Genomic DNA, 16,187 nt, shown 5'->3' with positions numbered 1-16,187 from the left:
TGAAAAAAGAAAGGAAAAGAAAAATCAGCATTATAGCCACTCTTCACCACTGTGTGAAAATGCAAACAGGAGAATGTACAGAAGAAATAAAAGATGAAAAATACAAAATCCACTGCTAATTTGCCTTGTCTCCTGCAGTGGGCTACATGTTCTCATCCCCCTGATATCTGCTTCGTTGTACACTCCCTTGTATTTCTATTGTGTATTTTTTTCACACAAGATCAGGCCCTAGAGGTCATGTGAGTGAAAGAGCTTGTGGATTGTGGCTCCCTCATGAAGCATGTTCCTCCATGTGCTTTTGTTTTTAGCCAGGTCTTCCCAGGAAGCATTGTCTACGCGGAATTTCTTTAGGTTGATCCGAATGTTGTCCTTGAATCTCTTTTTCTGGCCTCCAGGAGCTCGCTGGCCAGTCCTTAGCCCTGAATAGAGGACCTGTTTTGGAAGGCGTGTGTCAGACATTGGAAAAACATGACCGAGCCATCTTAGCTGGTGCTTAATGACGATGGTTGCAATGCTGTTGATTTGTGCTTCCTCAAGTACACTGTTGTTGGTGTGCTTGTCTTTCCGGGAGATGTTCAGGGTTCTGCGCAGGCACCTCTGGTGGTAAGACTCCAGGGCTCTTACATGTCTGCTGTAGGTGGCCCATGTTTCTGCACCATATAAGAGAGTGGGCAGGACAACTGCTTTGTAAACCATGAGCTTGGTCTTTGCCAGCAGGTTGGAGTTTTCAAACGCCCTTCTCCGATGTCTGCCTTGGACGAGAGATGACTTCCTAGGTAGGGGAAGTGGTCCACATGTGTGTGTCCTTGAAAATGTGGACCACTTCCCCTACCTGGGAAGTGGTCCACAAGGACACACACACACCCCACCATCTCTCATTGTGTTCTGTAGAGAAGAAGTAGAAGGTTTAGAGAAGTCATGAGGCATAAACAGAAACAGAAACTTCAGTCCTGTTGTGTCTGAATGTTAGTTAGGGTACTTTAGGGACGAGAGCTTCTGATTGGGTGATGCCATTTGATAGAGAAACTTGTACTGGTCATTTATTGACTGTATCTGCTGGAACAGCTGAGTCCAGTAGAACAAGAACAGCTGATGCTCTGTATTTATTCCAGACTAACGTGAGTGTGAATTTAAGTTGAACATGGTGTTTTCTAGTGACTCTCAGATGAGTGACAGATGAACCTTCAACTCTGGCTGACTCTTCCTGCTCTGCTCCTGACATGGTTCCTGTTTGAATCAACACCTTTACCAATGACTAGAACCCTGATGATTGGCACTTATTTATTCACGTTATTTTTTTTCTTGTATGTGATGAGCTTTGATGTGTTTTCTTCACTGCTGTGGAAACTCACTTCAGAGTCTCCAGTCGAAAGTATGGACTCTTAACAAGATCATGAAGCTGCTGCAGGGCTGAAGAGCTCAGGTTGTTTCCACCCAGGTCCAGGTGTCTCAGGTGGGAGGGGTTGGACTTCAGAGCTGAGACCAGAGAAGACGAGCTGGTATCTGACAAATTACAGCCCCTAACTCTGAATAAAGAATAAGAGAGGAAAGATAAAAATGAAGTCTGATGCTGAAAGTATGTTCAAGTAGTCAAAATAAAGAGTTTGAAGTTGTGAGGAGTTTGAAGACTGTTCCTATTCGTTTAAATAGAAAAATATTTTTGAAGGTTAAATATTTTAAAAGGTATAAATAATATTAAAAAAATGACAATACATCTGATAATCTAAAAAAAAAACCTGAACTTAAACAGTTTTTGTAGCACAAAGTATGAAGGAGTAGTTAGAGTTCCATAAAGGGAAGAGGGAGAAAGAAGATGTTTAAGAAAGATTTGAATAACAATAATGACAATACCTTCAGCATTCACACTAATGAAGGGGCTGATGAATCACTGAGACCTGCGGACTGCAGACTGACTTCACGTACCGTGAATTCTCAAATATAAGCCTGGACTTTTATTTGCTTCAACTGCCGAACTGACCTGCCCTATATTTGAGACAGACGTCTATATGGGACAGACTTTTATTTAATTTTGAACAAATCGTATTAAGCCTGTAATGATAGGCATATTGCAATTGCAATACTTTAACCCAAGGTTCTTCCTGCCTATCTAACGCCTGGGTGATTTTGGCCACTGCTTGGTTCAAGCATATGTGCATGCACGTACGTTCAGATGTAGCATCTTGCACAAATCCCCATTTGAAAGACGAAGGAAGCGCATATGGAAAGACGTCACCTCCGAGATGTAGAATGTGTGTTATAGAAAACAAACACACATTTAAGAACCACTGACTTGTATAATCAAAACAGACATGTCCTATGATTTTTAGCCTCCTTTCATATTTAATAGAAGGGGAACATATACCTGACAGTAATGAGTTATTGTCTGACACATTACATGTGTTCCTGTAGTTGGAGTGAAATGTGATGAGAAATAGTGACTGGACTATCTGACATCTTAGCACACAAATAAAACAGAGTCTGACCTCAGAGTCTCCAGTCTACAGTCTGGACTCTCCAGAAAACCACTCAGATCCTTCACTCCTGAATCCTGCAGGTTCTTGTTGTTACTCAGGTCCAGGTGTCTCAGGTGGGAGGGGTTGGACTTCAGAGCTGAGACCAGAGAAGAACAGCTGATCTTCGACAAACTGATGAAATCCAATCTAAATAAAGAATAAAAGAAGAAGACAATTTGATAATTGATCAGATGTGTCCTGGTCAAACTTCCTGTTGGCTGTAGTAGTTTCTCCATGTTTCTCCTTCTGCCACAGTAAAAAGGAACATTTACATTTTTTCATACAAGATAATAGTCTCATAAACTATTCTTCTTCTTTTTTTAACTGAGTGTCTATTTGATAATTCGAAAATCATTTCCCATGCCCATTTCCAATGTCAACATTAGCACATGGTACCTGTAGCAAAAACCACACCCTTTCCCATGACAGGTATGGAGTGGACGTGGTTTTGCATTTCAAGGTGCAGACACAGACATGGCTTGTTCTTAGGGGAGCTCAGGAGAACGACTTTTAGGTTGCTGAGATTTAGAACAACAAATCTATTTGGGGGCAATACGCTACGCTTACAATGTGGTTGGACCATTTCGACCTGAAATGGCTGAAAAACAGCATAATATGGAACAAGGATCCAATCAGGTTCAGTTGTGGATCAAAGATCTAAGATCTACAACAGTAACAGTCAGTGGACTGACCTCAGAGTCTTCAGTCTACAGTCTGGACTCTCCAGAAAACCACTCAGATCCTTCACTCCTGAATCCTGCAGGTTCCAGTTGGAGCTCAGGTCCAGGTGTCTCAGGTGGGAGGAGTTGGACTTCAGAGCTGAGATCACAGATGAACAGTTGATCTTTGTCAAACCACAGCCCTCCAATCTGAATAAAGAATAAAAGAAGTGGGTTGAGGACAAAGTTCCTTGTTGACAACGTTCAGTGTTTCATCATCTGTTCAGAGCTGAAGAAGCGTCAGAAAGAACAAGTTTAAAAAATGTAAGTCAAACAGCTGAAGCAATAGGAATCAGGTTAAGCAGTCACATACAGAGAGAAAACAGCTCATTAATATTCATGCAAAGCTGCTGCTGCTTCAACACAGACTCCGCCTCTTTAAAGGGATATTCCGGCGTAGGTTTAACCCATGGTCTAATGCAGCCTTTCTCAAAGTGGGTGCCGCGGCACACTGGGGTGCCGTCTGACTGCATCAAGGGTGCCGTGAGAAAAATACCTCTTCTGACATTTCATAGAATACATTCTCTTTACATGTATGCAAAGGGGCCATGTCCACCGGACGCCCTTTTAGCGTTCTGGGCGTCTACTTTCCATTCAGATCCTATGGAGCTCGGAAAAAAGCTCTCGCCGCTTTCTTTTTTTTGTCGCAGCGCTCAGAGCGCTCAGTGTTTAATATGTTCAACTTTTGGAACAGCGCCGCACTTATCAAGCGGCTCGGACGTGAGGCGGCTCGTTTCGGCAGCGGAGAGAGAGAGAGTGAGAGAGAGAGAGAGAGAGAGAGACCGCTCCGGTGTCCGGTGGACACGGCCCCTACTACTCTGAGTACCCGTGAGTCCGTGACCAACGGCCGTGTCCACCGGACACCGGACGCTATGAAAAAAATGCGTAGTACCAGGCACACGTCTCTCACTGATGGTGAGTCACACCCCCTCCTCTCTCCAGTGGATCTGTGTCCGCTCTGTTCCGACTCCGGTGCGTTTGATGTATAAAAACAGACTGCAGTGACACGGTGGAAATTCTCTGATTGTTCGTAACAGAGTCAGAACGGAGCGGAGACGCCGGTGGATATTCATTTGAGCGCGTGCCTGCGCTGCGCGCATGTAGACCATTCTCTCTTCCTCTCACATTGCGGATTATTGTGTGCGTGTGCGTGTGTGTGCATATGTAGGCTACAGAGGCACCTATGCATAAATACTGTAATACTGTCACGTCTAAATAAACAGGACATTTACATTTAGGCTATGCAGTGTCATTTTGAATTATATTTTACACAGGGGTGAGATTTTATGCACTTTTGAAAGGTGCCCTGACTGAAAAAAGTTTGTGAAACACTGGTGTAATGCACCGTGAAACCGAGCAAGTGTCGGCTCAGTGTCAACACAACTTTCACATCTCATTTATTTGAGCATACAGAGTCTGACCTCAGAGTCTCCAGTCTACAGTCTGGACTCTCCAGAAAACCACTCAGATCCTTCACTACTGAACCCTGCAGGTTCCACGTGGAGCTCAGGTCCAGGTGTCTCAGGTGGGAGGGGTTGGACTTCAGAGCTGAGACCAGAGAAGACCAGCTGATCTTTGACAAACTGCAACCACTCAATCTGAATAAAGAATAAAAGAAGAAGACAAAAAAAATGATGTTTGATCAGATATTGATCAATGATCAGTGTCTAAAATGAGTAGAGGGACTTTGTCCTTCTGTTATTGGGGACCATTGTAACGTGGCCTTCTCCCCACATCATCCACATGTCATTACAGATTAATCAGCTGCTGCTGACCTCAGGTCAGTTTGTCAATATACAATCAATATATGATCAGACATGTTGGACTTATTGTGATTTGAGGACTAAACTGGATCAAAGTTTAAAGGTCCAAACGTCCAGTCCTCATCCAGGACTAAGGTTTTTCTTGGTCCTGAGCCCTGTACTACAAAGCAAGTTCAAAATACCCAGGGTATCTTTCAGTTACCCAGCTTCACTTAAAGTGATAGTTAGGATTTTTTGACATGAAGTTGTATGTATTGTGGATCAACAACAGTAACAGTCAGTGGACTGACCTCAGAGTCTCCAGTCTACAGTCTGGACTCTCCAGAATAACACCCAGATCCTTCAGGTCTGAATCCTCCAGGTTGTTGTCACTCAGGTTCAGGTGTCTCAGATGGGAGGGGTTGGACTTCAGAGCTGAGACCAGAGAAGAACAGCTGGTCTTTGACAAACTGCAGCCCTCCAATCTGAATAAAGATAAAATGATTGATAATTGATGATCAATGATCAGTGTCTAAAATGAGTGGAGGGACTTTGTCCTTCAGCTGCTGCTGACCTCAGGTCAGACTGTCAATATACAATCAATATCTGATCAGATTGGTTGGCCTAAGTCCGATCGCTGTTGATGATATGATCTTCTTCTCTCAGTAGCGTTGTCTAATTCAACCTGTTAAAGGACGAGTCCTGACCAGTTCTGTTCTGGTTCTATGTCGACTCTGACACACGAAGTAAACAAACAAGGCTGTCCCTTCAAACAAACATGGCCAACTGGCTGACTGACCAGCAGAAACAACCAGGTGACCTCAGCTAACATCTAGGGCCTCCTGCAAACCTGAAAGGTGTTTAACTGACGGTCATTGATGATGGAGAAGAATGAGTCTGATTTTCACTGTGCAGCTGCAGCACAAACACATTTAAAGGACCTGGATTCACACCTGGATCCACATCAGACCAGATGCTGTTGAAGACTGTCACTGGTTAAAGGAGAGCTTCAGGTTCCTGTCACGTAGATGGAGAGTTGCTGTGTCTGAGCTGCTTCCTGCTGTGCACACTGACTGTGAAGTGGTCTCTTCCTAACACCGCTCCACTGGCAGAGACCAGTTGATGAGCTGAAGCTGAACGAAGCTTCAGGCCCAGAGGCTGTGGACACAGTCACAGTGGCCACTGCAGCTGAGCCAGAAAATACAGACTGAAGCTGACCTCTGATCCTCAGGTTGCTGACGCTTAAAGGGACATTGTGTAAATTATCTTGTTGTCTATTCAAAAAAATCGATTATTTTGTGTTTTGGCGAGCTTTGAATTTGCCATGGAGCTGGAAAGCTCAGTGGCTGCCATGTTGTGCTGCCATCTTTTACATTCAGTGGCAACGTGACCGTATAGGTAACCACAGAAAGTCACCGGAGACCTGAACCTTCAAACATTTAAACTGAATATAGATAGAGGTCAAGTCAATGAACTGACCTCAGAGTCTCCAGTCTACAGTTTGGACTCTCTAGTCCAGCACACAGGATCTTCACTGCTGAATCCCCCAGTTTGTTTCCAGTCAGGTCCAGTTCTGTCAGGTGGGATGGGTTGGACTTCAGAGCTGAGGCCACGACTTCGCAGTGAGTCTCTGAGAGTTGACAATGAGCAAGTCTAGGAAGAGAGAAAATATAAAATGTCAGATCTTCTTTAATACAGCTGATGCACCTGACGACAGGATATGATGCTGTGATGAACACCTGAGGTTCAGCTCATCTTCTTTGTTTAAGTTTGACATTAAACAATGATCCTAATCCTAATCACTCTGAATTTCTCGAGTTTCAGGGACACTTTGAGTTTGCGGTCTGTTGTGTTCTCACATCTGCATTTCATTCAAAACAACCCAAACAGCAACGACGGCAGCGGCTGGACTTTCATCATTCCCCTTATAAACTGAACTAAATAAGCTAATATGTGGTCAGTTGCCAAAGTGGTTGTAGTATCTTGTGTTGGTAAGAAGTCTTTTCATTTTGTGTTTCAAACCTTTTCTGGTAGGGAGACACGCAGTGTTTTACTCTCATGTTCAAGAGGGGTTAAAACTATGGTTCATGGGCAGTCGTACCGACACCTGGGAACACTGAGGTGTAAGACCAGTGCTTTAATTAGTTTTCAGGTTTGAATAAAACCTTAAAGTCAAAATAAAACAACAAAATAACTGAGGTTGTTGATGAAAAATCAACAATCACAACCAGGTGAAGAATGAACAAAGTCAAACTAATAATATTGAGAATGAACTTAACAATAATCAAATTGATCTTGGCTTGACTCACCGAGCCTTCCTGCAGTTCCTCACAGCTGGTATCAGTCTCCGTCGTCCCTGATCTGTTGTGTTGTACTTCTTCAGGTCCAACTCGTCCAGAACCTGCTCTGACATCTGCAGCATGTAGGCCAGAGCTGAGCACTGGATCTCAGAGAGTTTCTTCTCTGATCTGTTCCCTGACCTAAGGAACTGTTGGATCTCCTGATAAACTGACTGGTTCTTCATCTCCGTCAGACAGTGGAAGATGTTGATGCTTCTGTCAGGAGAGGATTTATCACTGTTCATCTTCTTCAGGTTGTCGATGATTCTCTTGATATTTTTTGGACTGTTGTCTGTCTGACCCAGCAGACCTCCTAACAGCTTCTGGATGGACTCCAGAGAGAGGCCATGAAGGAAGCGAACAAACAGGTCCAGGTGACCATTTCTACTGCTGAGGGATTTCACCATGGCTCTCTTCAGAAGGGCATCTAGGGTTAAAGCATTATGTTGTTTTCCCAGGAAGTTCTCCAGAACCTCTGTGTTCATGTTGGTGAAACAGTGGAGCATGTAGACTGCAGCCAGAAACTCCTGAACACTCAGATGAACAAAGCAGTAGACTGTTTTCTGAAAGATCACACTCTCTCTTTTGAATATCTCAGTACAGAGTCCTGAGTTCACCAAGGCCTCTGTGACATCCAGACCACACTGCTCCTGGTCTTCTTGGTAGAACATGATGTTTCCTTTCTCCAGTTGTTCAAACGCCAGCCTCCCCAGCTTTAGAAGAACTTCCCTGTCGGCCTCCGTCAGCTCCTGTTGACTCGTCTCATGTCCTTCACCGTACTTGTTCTTCTTCCTCTTTGTCTGGACCAGCAGGAAGTGTGAGAACAGGTCAGTTGTGGTCTTGGGCAGCTCTCCTCTCTGGTCTGTGGTCAACATGAACTCCAGAACTGTAGCACTGATCCAGCAGAAGACTGGGACTTGACACATGATGTGGAGGGTCCTGGACATCTTGATGTGTGAGATGATTCTTCTGGACAGATCTTCATCACTGGACCTCCTCCTGAAGTACTCCTCCATCTGGGTGTCAGTGAAGCCTCGGACCTCTGTTACCCTGTCAACACATGGAGGAGGGATCTGATTGGCTGCTGCAGGTCTGGAGGTGATCCAGACCAGAGCCGAGGGAAGCAGATTCCCCTGGATGAGGTTTGTCAGCAGCACGTTGACTGATGACGTCTGTGTGACATCAGACACAACCTCCCTGTTGTTGAAGTCCAGTGACAGTCGGCTTTCATCCAGGCCGTCAAAGATGAAGAGAAGTTTACAGACAGCCAGCTGCTCTGCTGTGACCTTCTGTAATGTTGGATGGAAAACATGGAGCAGCCTGAGAAGACTCAAGGGCTGATCTCTGATCAGGTTCAGCTCCCTGAATGAAAGCAGAACCAGCAGATTGACATCTTGGTTCTCCAAGCTCTCGGCCCAGTCCAGAGTGAACTTCTGCACCGAGAAGGTTTTTCCAATGCCAGCGACACCATTTGTCAGAACCACTCTGATGGGTCTCTGATGGACAGGTGAGACAGTAGAGACGTCCTCTCTCTGTTGGTCAGTTAAGTCTTTAAAGATGTCGTTGCACTTGATTGGAGTGTCATGGAGGGTCTTCTTCTTCTTGGACGTTGTCTCCAGCTGTCTCACCTCATGTTGGGTATTAACCTCTTCACTCTGTCCCTCTGTGATGTAGAGCTCAGTGTATATCCTGTTGAGGAGGGTTCCACTTCCTGTACCACTTCCTGTTGCCTCAGTTCCTTCAGTCACTCGTTCACATCTGCTCCTCAGACTGATCTTATGTTGATCTAAAACCTTCTGCAGACCACGATCTGCTGAGAGAAGAGACAGAGTCAGACTGAAGACAGAGAGTATGACAATCTGATCCGATTATTTTAATCAGTTACAGAAAAACTACAGACAACAAAGAAAAGGTCTGATTGTTGTTGTGTGTTTTTTTTTAAAGTATATATTTGGCTTTTCATGCCTTTATTAGATAGGACAGTTGAGAGTGTGACAGGAAACAGGAGGCAGAGAGGGGGGAATGACATGCAGGATAGGGCCGTCCGACGCGGGATTCGAACCAAGGCCGCCTGCAGTGAGGACTATATAGCCTCAACATATGGGGCGGGTGCTCTACCAACTGAGCTAAATACCGCCCTGATTGTTGTTGTGTTGATCATCATCAGTGCTGTGTGATGGGACAATGACTCTGTAGACTTTGTTCACAGCTGTTCTGATTGGCTGTCTGCAGCTCACCTCTACTTCTGGTTATTTGTCCACACTGGGGACAGGAGGGGGGTCCTGAAGAAGCAGACTGGTCCCAGTCTGAGGTGAAACACTGTCTGCAGAACCAGTGTCCACAGCTGGAGGAGACTGGATCCTTCAGGACGTCCTGACAGAGACCACAGCAGGACAGCTGCTCGTCCACAGAGACACCACTCCTCTTCCTCCTGTGAAGACATTTCTGTGTCACTAACATGTCGCAGTCACAGCTCCATATCTGTGCTCTGATTGGTCAACCACCTTAAGAGGGCGGGTCTTCAGTAAGCAGAGGAGCAGAGAGATGTAAAGTAGAGTAAGAAGAGTGGAGAGAGATAAATTGATTGAAAACCTGGTCCTGAAGCGGTCTGGTTTCTTTCATTTTTTATCTGTTGACCTTAAATCTTGACTCTAAAACAAAACCTCAGCTCTTTGTCACGTTGCTGCTTTAACTAATGATGTTGTGTTCAGTGTTGTGAACAACACTGAACACAACATTGTGTCGACAGAGATGACAGAAAACCTTGATCACTCCTATTTTTTCCTCTTAGTTTTGTTGTGAACCTTCAGAGTTTGATGGATCTGGTTCCTGGTTTCTCTCTGTTTCCTTCACATGAGTCTAATGACTGAATCATCTTCAGCTCAGTTTACAGTAGAAACTCTCTTACTGTGACTCTGGGGGTCCAGGTTCAGGACTTAAGGTTGGAGGAAGCTCTTTGGACCAGTCACTCTTCATAGACAGACAGATGGATCCTGGAGACTCTGCTCTCAGTCTGAGGTTCAGACCTCTGCAAACACAAACATGTTTTTATTCATATAACATCGAAAAATTATTCAATTCAAGTCTCTGATGACCAGTGTTGGTAATAACGACATTAGAGTATAACGGCGTTACTAACGGCGTTATATTTTTCAGTAACAAGTAATCTAATTAATTACTTTTCCCATCGTTACAACGCCGTTGCCGTTACTGAGAATGTGAAGTGGCGCGTTACTACAGTTTGGTTGAATGAAAAGCAAGGTGGTTTCAGCCACACGTCAGCTGCCTCAGGACAGGGCATGACGGCGAGCTAAGGTAACGTTAGCTAACGCAGCATCCGAGACCGATCAGCTGTGTGCCAGTGCAGCCCCTGGGACACAGCTCGAGAGTCACAGCGAGACACACAAGCACCCACTCCACCCGAGCAGCAGCGGTTGGAGTCCGACAGACGGACTCGAATCCACCTATAAAACGGTAAACACAGCTGATCGACCGCTCTGGGTAAACACAGCTGATCGACCGAAAAAAATGAATTTACTTTCCGTCAGACGTATCAAGCCTATTCAATCAACCTTTATTTAGTGGGAGCATTGGAAAAAAACAAACAAAAACAAAACGTTTTAAAGTAACGAAAAAGTTACTGTCTCAGTAACGCATTACTTTTTGGTTTAAGTAACTCAGTTACTAACTGAGTTACTTTTAAAATGAAGTAACTAGTAACTGTAACTAGTTACTATTTTTCAGTAACTTGCACAACACTGCTGATGACAGAGTCTTTGTGGGAAGTCTGCAATGTCAATGAAGACGTGAACATCTTAAAACTCGTAACAGACGTAAAGTTCGATGATGGAGAAGCTCAGGCAGAGTGAAACAGCTGCTGACTGTAGTTTCTACCAAATACTGTGACTGTGCACACACACACACACACACACACCAGGAAGTAATTTACGGTGCCAATGACATTGACTACAGCAGCTCAACACAGTCATTGCTGTTACAGACACAGTTTGGATGTCAAACTCAAATTGTATCAAGTCTCTTACTGTGAGTCTGAAGGTCCAGGTCCGGGACTGAAGGCTGGAGGTTCATGTTTGGACCTGTTACTCTTCATAGACAGACAGACGGATCCCGGAAATTCTGATCTGTTCTTCTCTTCCTCCATCTCAACACATGTAATGGATTTTTTTATGTTTATGACCCATAGATGAACTTCGAAGATGTTGTGTCTATGAACCTTTAAATGAACATCGGGAAAGTTCCACTCTTGCACTCCTTGTTCCTGTTGTAGTCGTCTTTAAGAAAGTGGCTGTTTATGTGCCCAAAACCACAACGGGTATCGCACCTGCTCTTACTTCCTCTTTCACTCATGTTTTACGGTTAATGATACATCATAAGCACTAAATGTAACCTTGTATTATGATTGGTCTGGTGTAACCTTGCTCTGCAAGAATGCAAGAATGCTATTGGACATGTATGATGCCGCCTCCTAGGAGGAGCACATGGCTCCTTCCTGCTCTCGAGCCTATGTAACCTGATGTAACCTAATCTCGGTGTGCACTCTCATATAGACTTTTGTGTGTATGACAGTCTCTTGCAAGATTAAACAAAGTAATTAATGTAAAACATCTTTTTATTGGACTTAGAATTTTCTCTCTCATGAGTTGTGTGTGTGTGTCATCTACAGTGTTGTGGGTAACGCGTTACAAAGTAACGCGTTAGAGTACTCTAATTACTTTTTTCGTGTAACGTGTAACGTAACGCGTTAGTTTCGTGCATTAAGCAATCAGTAACTTCGTTATGTTTTTAAAAAAGTAATCCGTTACTTTAAGAATTTCTCCGGATAAGGAACGGAAAATCCCGACTGCAGCCTGCTTTTTGTGAGACAGTACTGTGCCACCTGCGGATGTGTCAGCGGAGGCGCAGCGCTGTGATGCGTCTGTGCCCTGCTGCTGACCTACGTTACCTGTGTGTGTGTGTGTGAGTGAGTGTTTTCAAATTCGAAACCCCGGCAAGATGGCAGAGAGGACAGCTTTTGGGTCGTGGAAATACGCACATTACTTTCAATTCGACAGCGACAAGGACAAGAACAACATAACGGTAAAATGCACTCTCTGCGTTGGTCAAAAGCTTCTGTCGACCTCAAAAAATTCAACTTCAAATTTAAAAAAACATCTCGTATCCAAGCACCACTCTACCACCCTGGTCGCACGGCCTGCTGAGGAGGAGGAGGACGACGGTGGTGCCCCAGCTTCCAAGCAACAGCGGCTGAGCTTTAGCTCTGCTAAAACTGTCCCTACCAGCGAAATTCATAAGCTTGTGGCCGGTTATGTAGTTGAGGAGATGCTTCCAATAACAACTGTGGAGTCTCCATCTTTCCGTAAATTAATAAGTAAAATCCCAACTGCACGTAACACAGAGGGAACAGTGCCGGATCGAAAAACCTTTGCAAGCTATCTGGACAAATCCTACCTAGATATGGAGAAAGAACTGAAAAAAACATTTGAAGGTCTGGAATATGTTTCTACCACGGCAGACTTGTGGACAGCTAATAATAAGAGCTTCATGGGAATGACGGCGCACTGGATTCATCCCTCCACTCTGAAGCGGGGGAAAGCTGCAATCGCATGTAGGCGGGTGAGAGGACGGCACACATATGACGTAGTTGCCGGGGAGATTGAACAAATTCATACGTCATATGGCCTTGGTGGGAAAGTGACAGCCACGGTCACTGACAATGGATCTAATTTTGTCAAGGCGTTCCAGGTGTTTCACAAAACGGCCTCGGACTCAGAAACAGAGGAGGAAGAAAGGAGTGAAAGTGTCACATTCGAGGATATAAACGATGTACTGTCCAGCTCTGATGGTGATGGCATGATCAGTCTCCCTCCACACCACAGATGCGCGTCTCATACGCTGAATCTGATATCCACCACTGACATAGAAAAATGGTTGTCTTCCAACAGTGACACACGAGCAGTATACAGGAGTGCCATCGCTAAATGTTCGGCACTCTGGACCAAAGCGAGCAGATCAACATTTGCATCAGAAACTGTGGAAAAATTCAGCAGGAGAAAGCTGCTGGTTCCCACGACGACCAGATGGAACTCTTTTTATTAGGCTTTGTGCAGGGTCATAGACATCCCCATCACTGACCTGCATAACTTATGCACCCAGCTGGGCATCAGGTGCATTACTGACAGGGAGTACCAGTTTATTAAAGAGTACTGCATGATTCTCAAACCGCTGGCCATGGCTCTGGATATTCTTCAAGGGGAGGAGAACTGCTTTTATGGAACTATCCTGCCGACACTGGAGGCCCTGATGACTAAAACACTGGATTTAAAAGACAGTCTCTCCCGGATGACATCTGGCCTGCCTGATGCCATAGTTGAGGTAAAATTGTTTGTTCGTCTGCTTTTTGTTTTTGCTCATTTCGTAACAAGCTTATAAAAACATTGATAAGATGTACACTGCAGGTTAAACTAATTTCTATATGCCTGTATCTTGCAGGCCATAAAGAAACGCTTTGCATCCACGCTGGACAGCAAGGAGGCTTGCTGGCTGCAGTGACCATTCCCAAATTCAAACTGCGCTGGGTAAAGGATGAGAGTAAAAAAGACGCTGCCAAGGTGCTGCTTGCTGCCGAGTGCCGTGCGCTGGGGCATCCACAGCCGGTGCCGGAGGAACTGCCACCTGCACCAGTCAGCGGAGGAGACGCCGAGTCCGACTTTTTTTCATTTACAGAGGACAGACAGGTCTCAGAGTCGGTGGACACTGAAATTGCTGAGTATCTTAAGTCAGGTGTCGAGATCGATATGTTAAACAAGTTCCCCAGGATCAAGACAGTGTTTCTGCGCTTCAATACCCCACCACCCTCCAGCGCACCCGTGGAGAGGCTTTTTAGCCTCGGGAGTCTCGTTCTTACTCCCAGGAGAAATCGATTGTCGGACAGACGTTTCGAAAATCTTCTTCTGCTACGTTTTAATCACTACTTTGAAGAGTAAATGTAAGTGGACGATGGTAAAGTGAATTTCGGCCTGCGACACTTGAATAGTATTTTAGTTAGGCTATTAGGCTATTTGTCATTATTATTCGGCCTGTTATCATTCGGCCTGTTATCATTTTTGTTTGACATAGAGGCAGCTGTTAAAATTTCTGTTAGATCGTTCTAAATTGATCTGAATCTGCTACCTGTTTACCTCAGATTGTGTTTACAAGCGCACTTTATGCACTTTAAAAACTGCATTCGGGTTTTTAAAAAAAATCAGGAGTTACCTAATCTTGTTTGGTGCTCATATAGGCTACCTGGGCTGGGTAGGTGTGAATTTTGATTCATATGTTCTGTGATAAAAAAATAATAATAAAACGCTATGTGGCATATGCTGACTGTCTTTCCTGTTATTGTTATCCTGCAGAGTTTGGTTGGTTGGATGACTGACGTTATTCATTGTCACGACTTCTCCGTGCATTTAAAGGAGGCTGTCTGTCTGTGTCAGTTAAGTTGCAGCATGTGCGAGGCCTGCAAACGGCTTTTAATTTTTTGTAACGCAAGAGTACTCTAACGCGTTACTTTTATGCATAGGTAACGCTGTAACGTAACTGATTACTTTTAATTGATGGTAACGTTGTAACCTAATTAACTACTTTCCAAAGTAACTATACCCAACACTGGTCATCTATCTGAACTAGCTTTGCAGGCTTCACATCATTTGTCATGTAGAAGAAAATCAACCACAGAAACTGCTGCTCTGAGGTCAGATACTGTAATTTCTCGTGCTTTTGACTATAACACTTGTGTTATAACTTGTACATGTCTGTGAGATGTCCATTACAAGCCCTTACTAGATGAGATAACCCAACAGTGACTAAATTTATCAGCTCCAGAAGGGAAGTGGAGAATGAGCAGTGAACGGTGCTTTCCATGTACGCTGGAAGTCAGAATGATGTCCATGTAGATTTACAACAAAAACATGTAACGTGCACCAAAACAATTTGCTTACCACAACTGTTAGGAATACTATTTTGATTGAATTCTAACAAGTGCAGTATCCGACCGGTTGAACGTCAGTTTTTACCTTTACTTTTATTACAAACTAATGAACAATGTGAGATGCAACTTACATGTGTAGAGGAAACTTATACTCACACAAATGAATCACTAAATATATCTACAGTACATAGTAGATATACTATGTATGTAGGTGAGAATATATATGAACGTGAAAGGAGAATAAATGTAAATGAGAATGACAATATATGTATGTAGAAGGAGAATATACTGTAATAACTTGTACATGTCTGTGAGATGTCCATTACAAGCCCTTACTAGATGAGATAACCCAACAGTGACTAAATTTATCAGCTCCAGAAGGGAAGTGGAGAATGAGCAGTGACGGTGCTTTCCATGTACGCTGGAAGTCAGAATGATGTCCATGTAGATTTACAACAAAAACATGTAATGTGCACCAAAACAATTTGCTTACCACAACTGTTAGGAATACTATTTTGATTGAATTCTAACAAGTGCAGTATCCAACCGGTTGAACGTCAGTTTTTACCTTTACTTTTATTACAAACTAATGAACAATGTGCATGCAACTTACATGTGTAGAGGAAACTTATACTCACACAAATGAATCACTAAATATATCTACAGTACACAGTAGATATACTATGTATGTAGGTGAGAATATATATGAACGTGAAAGGAGAATAAATGTAAATGAGAATGACAATATATGTATGTAGAAGGAGAATATACTGTATGTGTAAGAGTGAGAATATATGAAGCTAAGCGAAAGTTCAGTTAAGCACGCCTCAAAGCCATTTCCCTGTTTTCCCGCTATCCTCTCGCTCTACCCTTATTCTCATCAT

At 43.9% G+C, this 16,187-nt stretch overlaps 2 protein-coding genes across 2 annotated transcripts in view; both read right to left on the bottom strand.

Moving 5' to 3' along the window:
- Nucleotides 1-228: 228 nt before the first annotated feature.
- LOC146973102 (uncharacterized) overlaps nt 229-16,187 on the bottom strand; it is a 39,656-nt gene continuing 23,697 nt past the window's right edge. Inside the window, 7 exon segments of the mRNA XM_085799163.1 lie at nt 229-752; nt 870-885; nt 1,337-1,526; nt 2,484-2,660; nt 3,206-3,382; nt 4,654-4,830; nt 5,286-5,459. Of these exon segments, the coding sequence (XP_085655289.1) occupies nt 229-752; nt 870-885; nt 1,337-1,526; nt 2,484-2,660; nt 3,206-3,382; nt 4,654-4,830; nt 5,286-5,459 (1,435 nt within the window).
- LOC146973103 (protein NLRC3-like) lies at nt 6,441-11,475 on the bottom strand. Its single transcript, XM_085799364.1, has 5 exons — nt 11,357-11,475; nt 10,222-10,341; nt 9,512-9,744; nt 7,284-9,126; nt 6,441-6,627 (listed from the first exon to the last, which is right to left on the bottom strand). The coding sequence occupies exons 1-5, from the start codon at nt 11,473-11,475 to the stop codon at nt 6,441-6,443; spliced, it is 2,502 nt and encodes an 833-aa protein (XP_085655490.1).

This window comes from Trachurus japonicus, chromosome 15 (genome assembly GCF_045865225.1).
Source record: "Trachurus japonicus isolate A0001 chromosome 15, Traja_1.0".
Taxonomy (NCBI): domain Eukaryota; kingdom Metazoa; phylum Chordata; class Actinopteri; order Carangiformes; family Carangidae; genus Trachurus; species Trachurus japonicus.
Note: the sequence above shows the minus strand (reverse complement) of the source record. Positions and strands in the feature narration are given on the sequence as shown.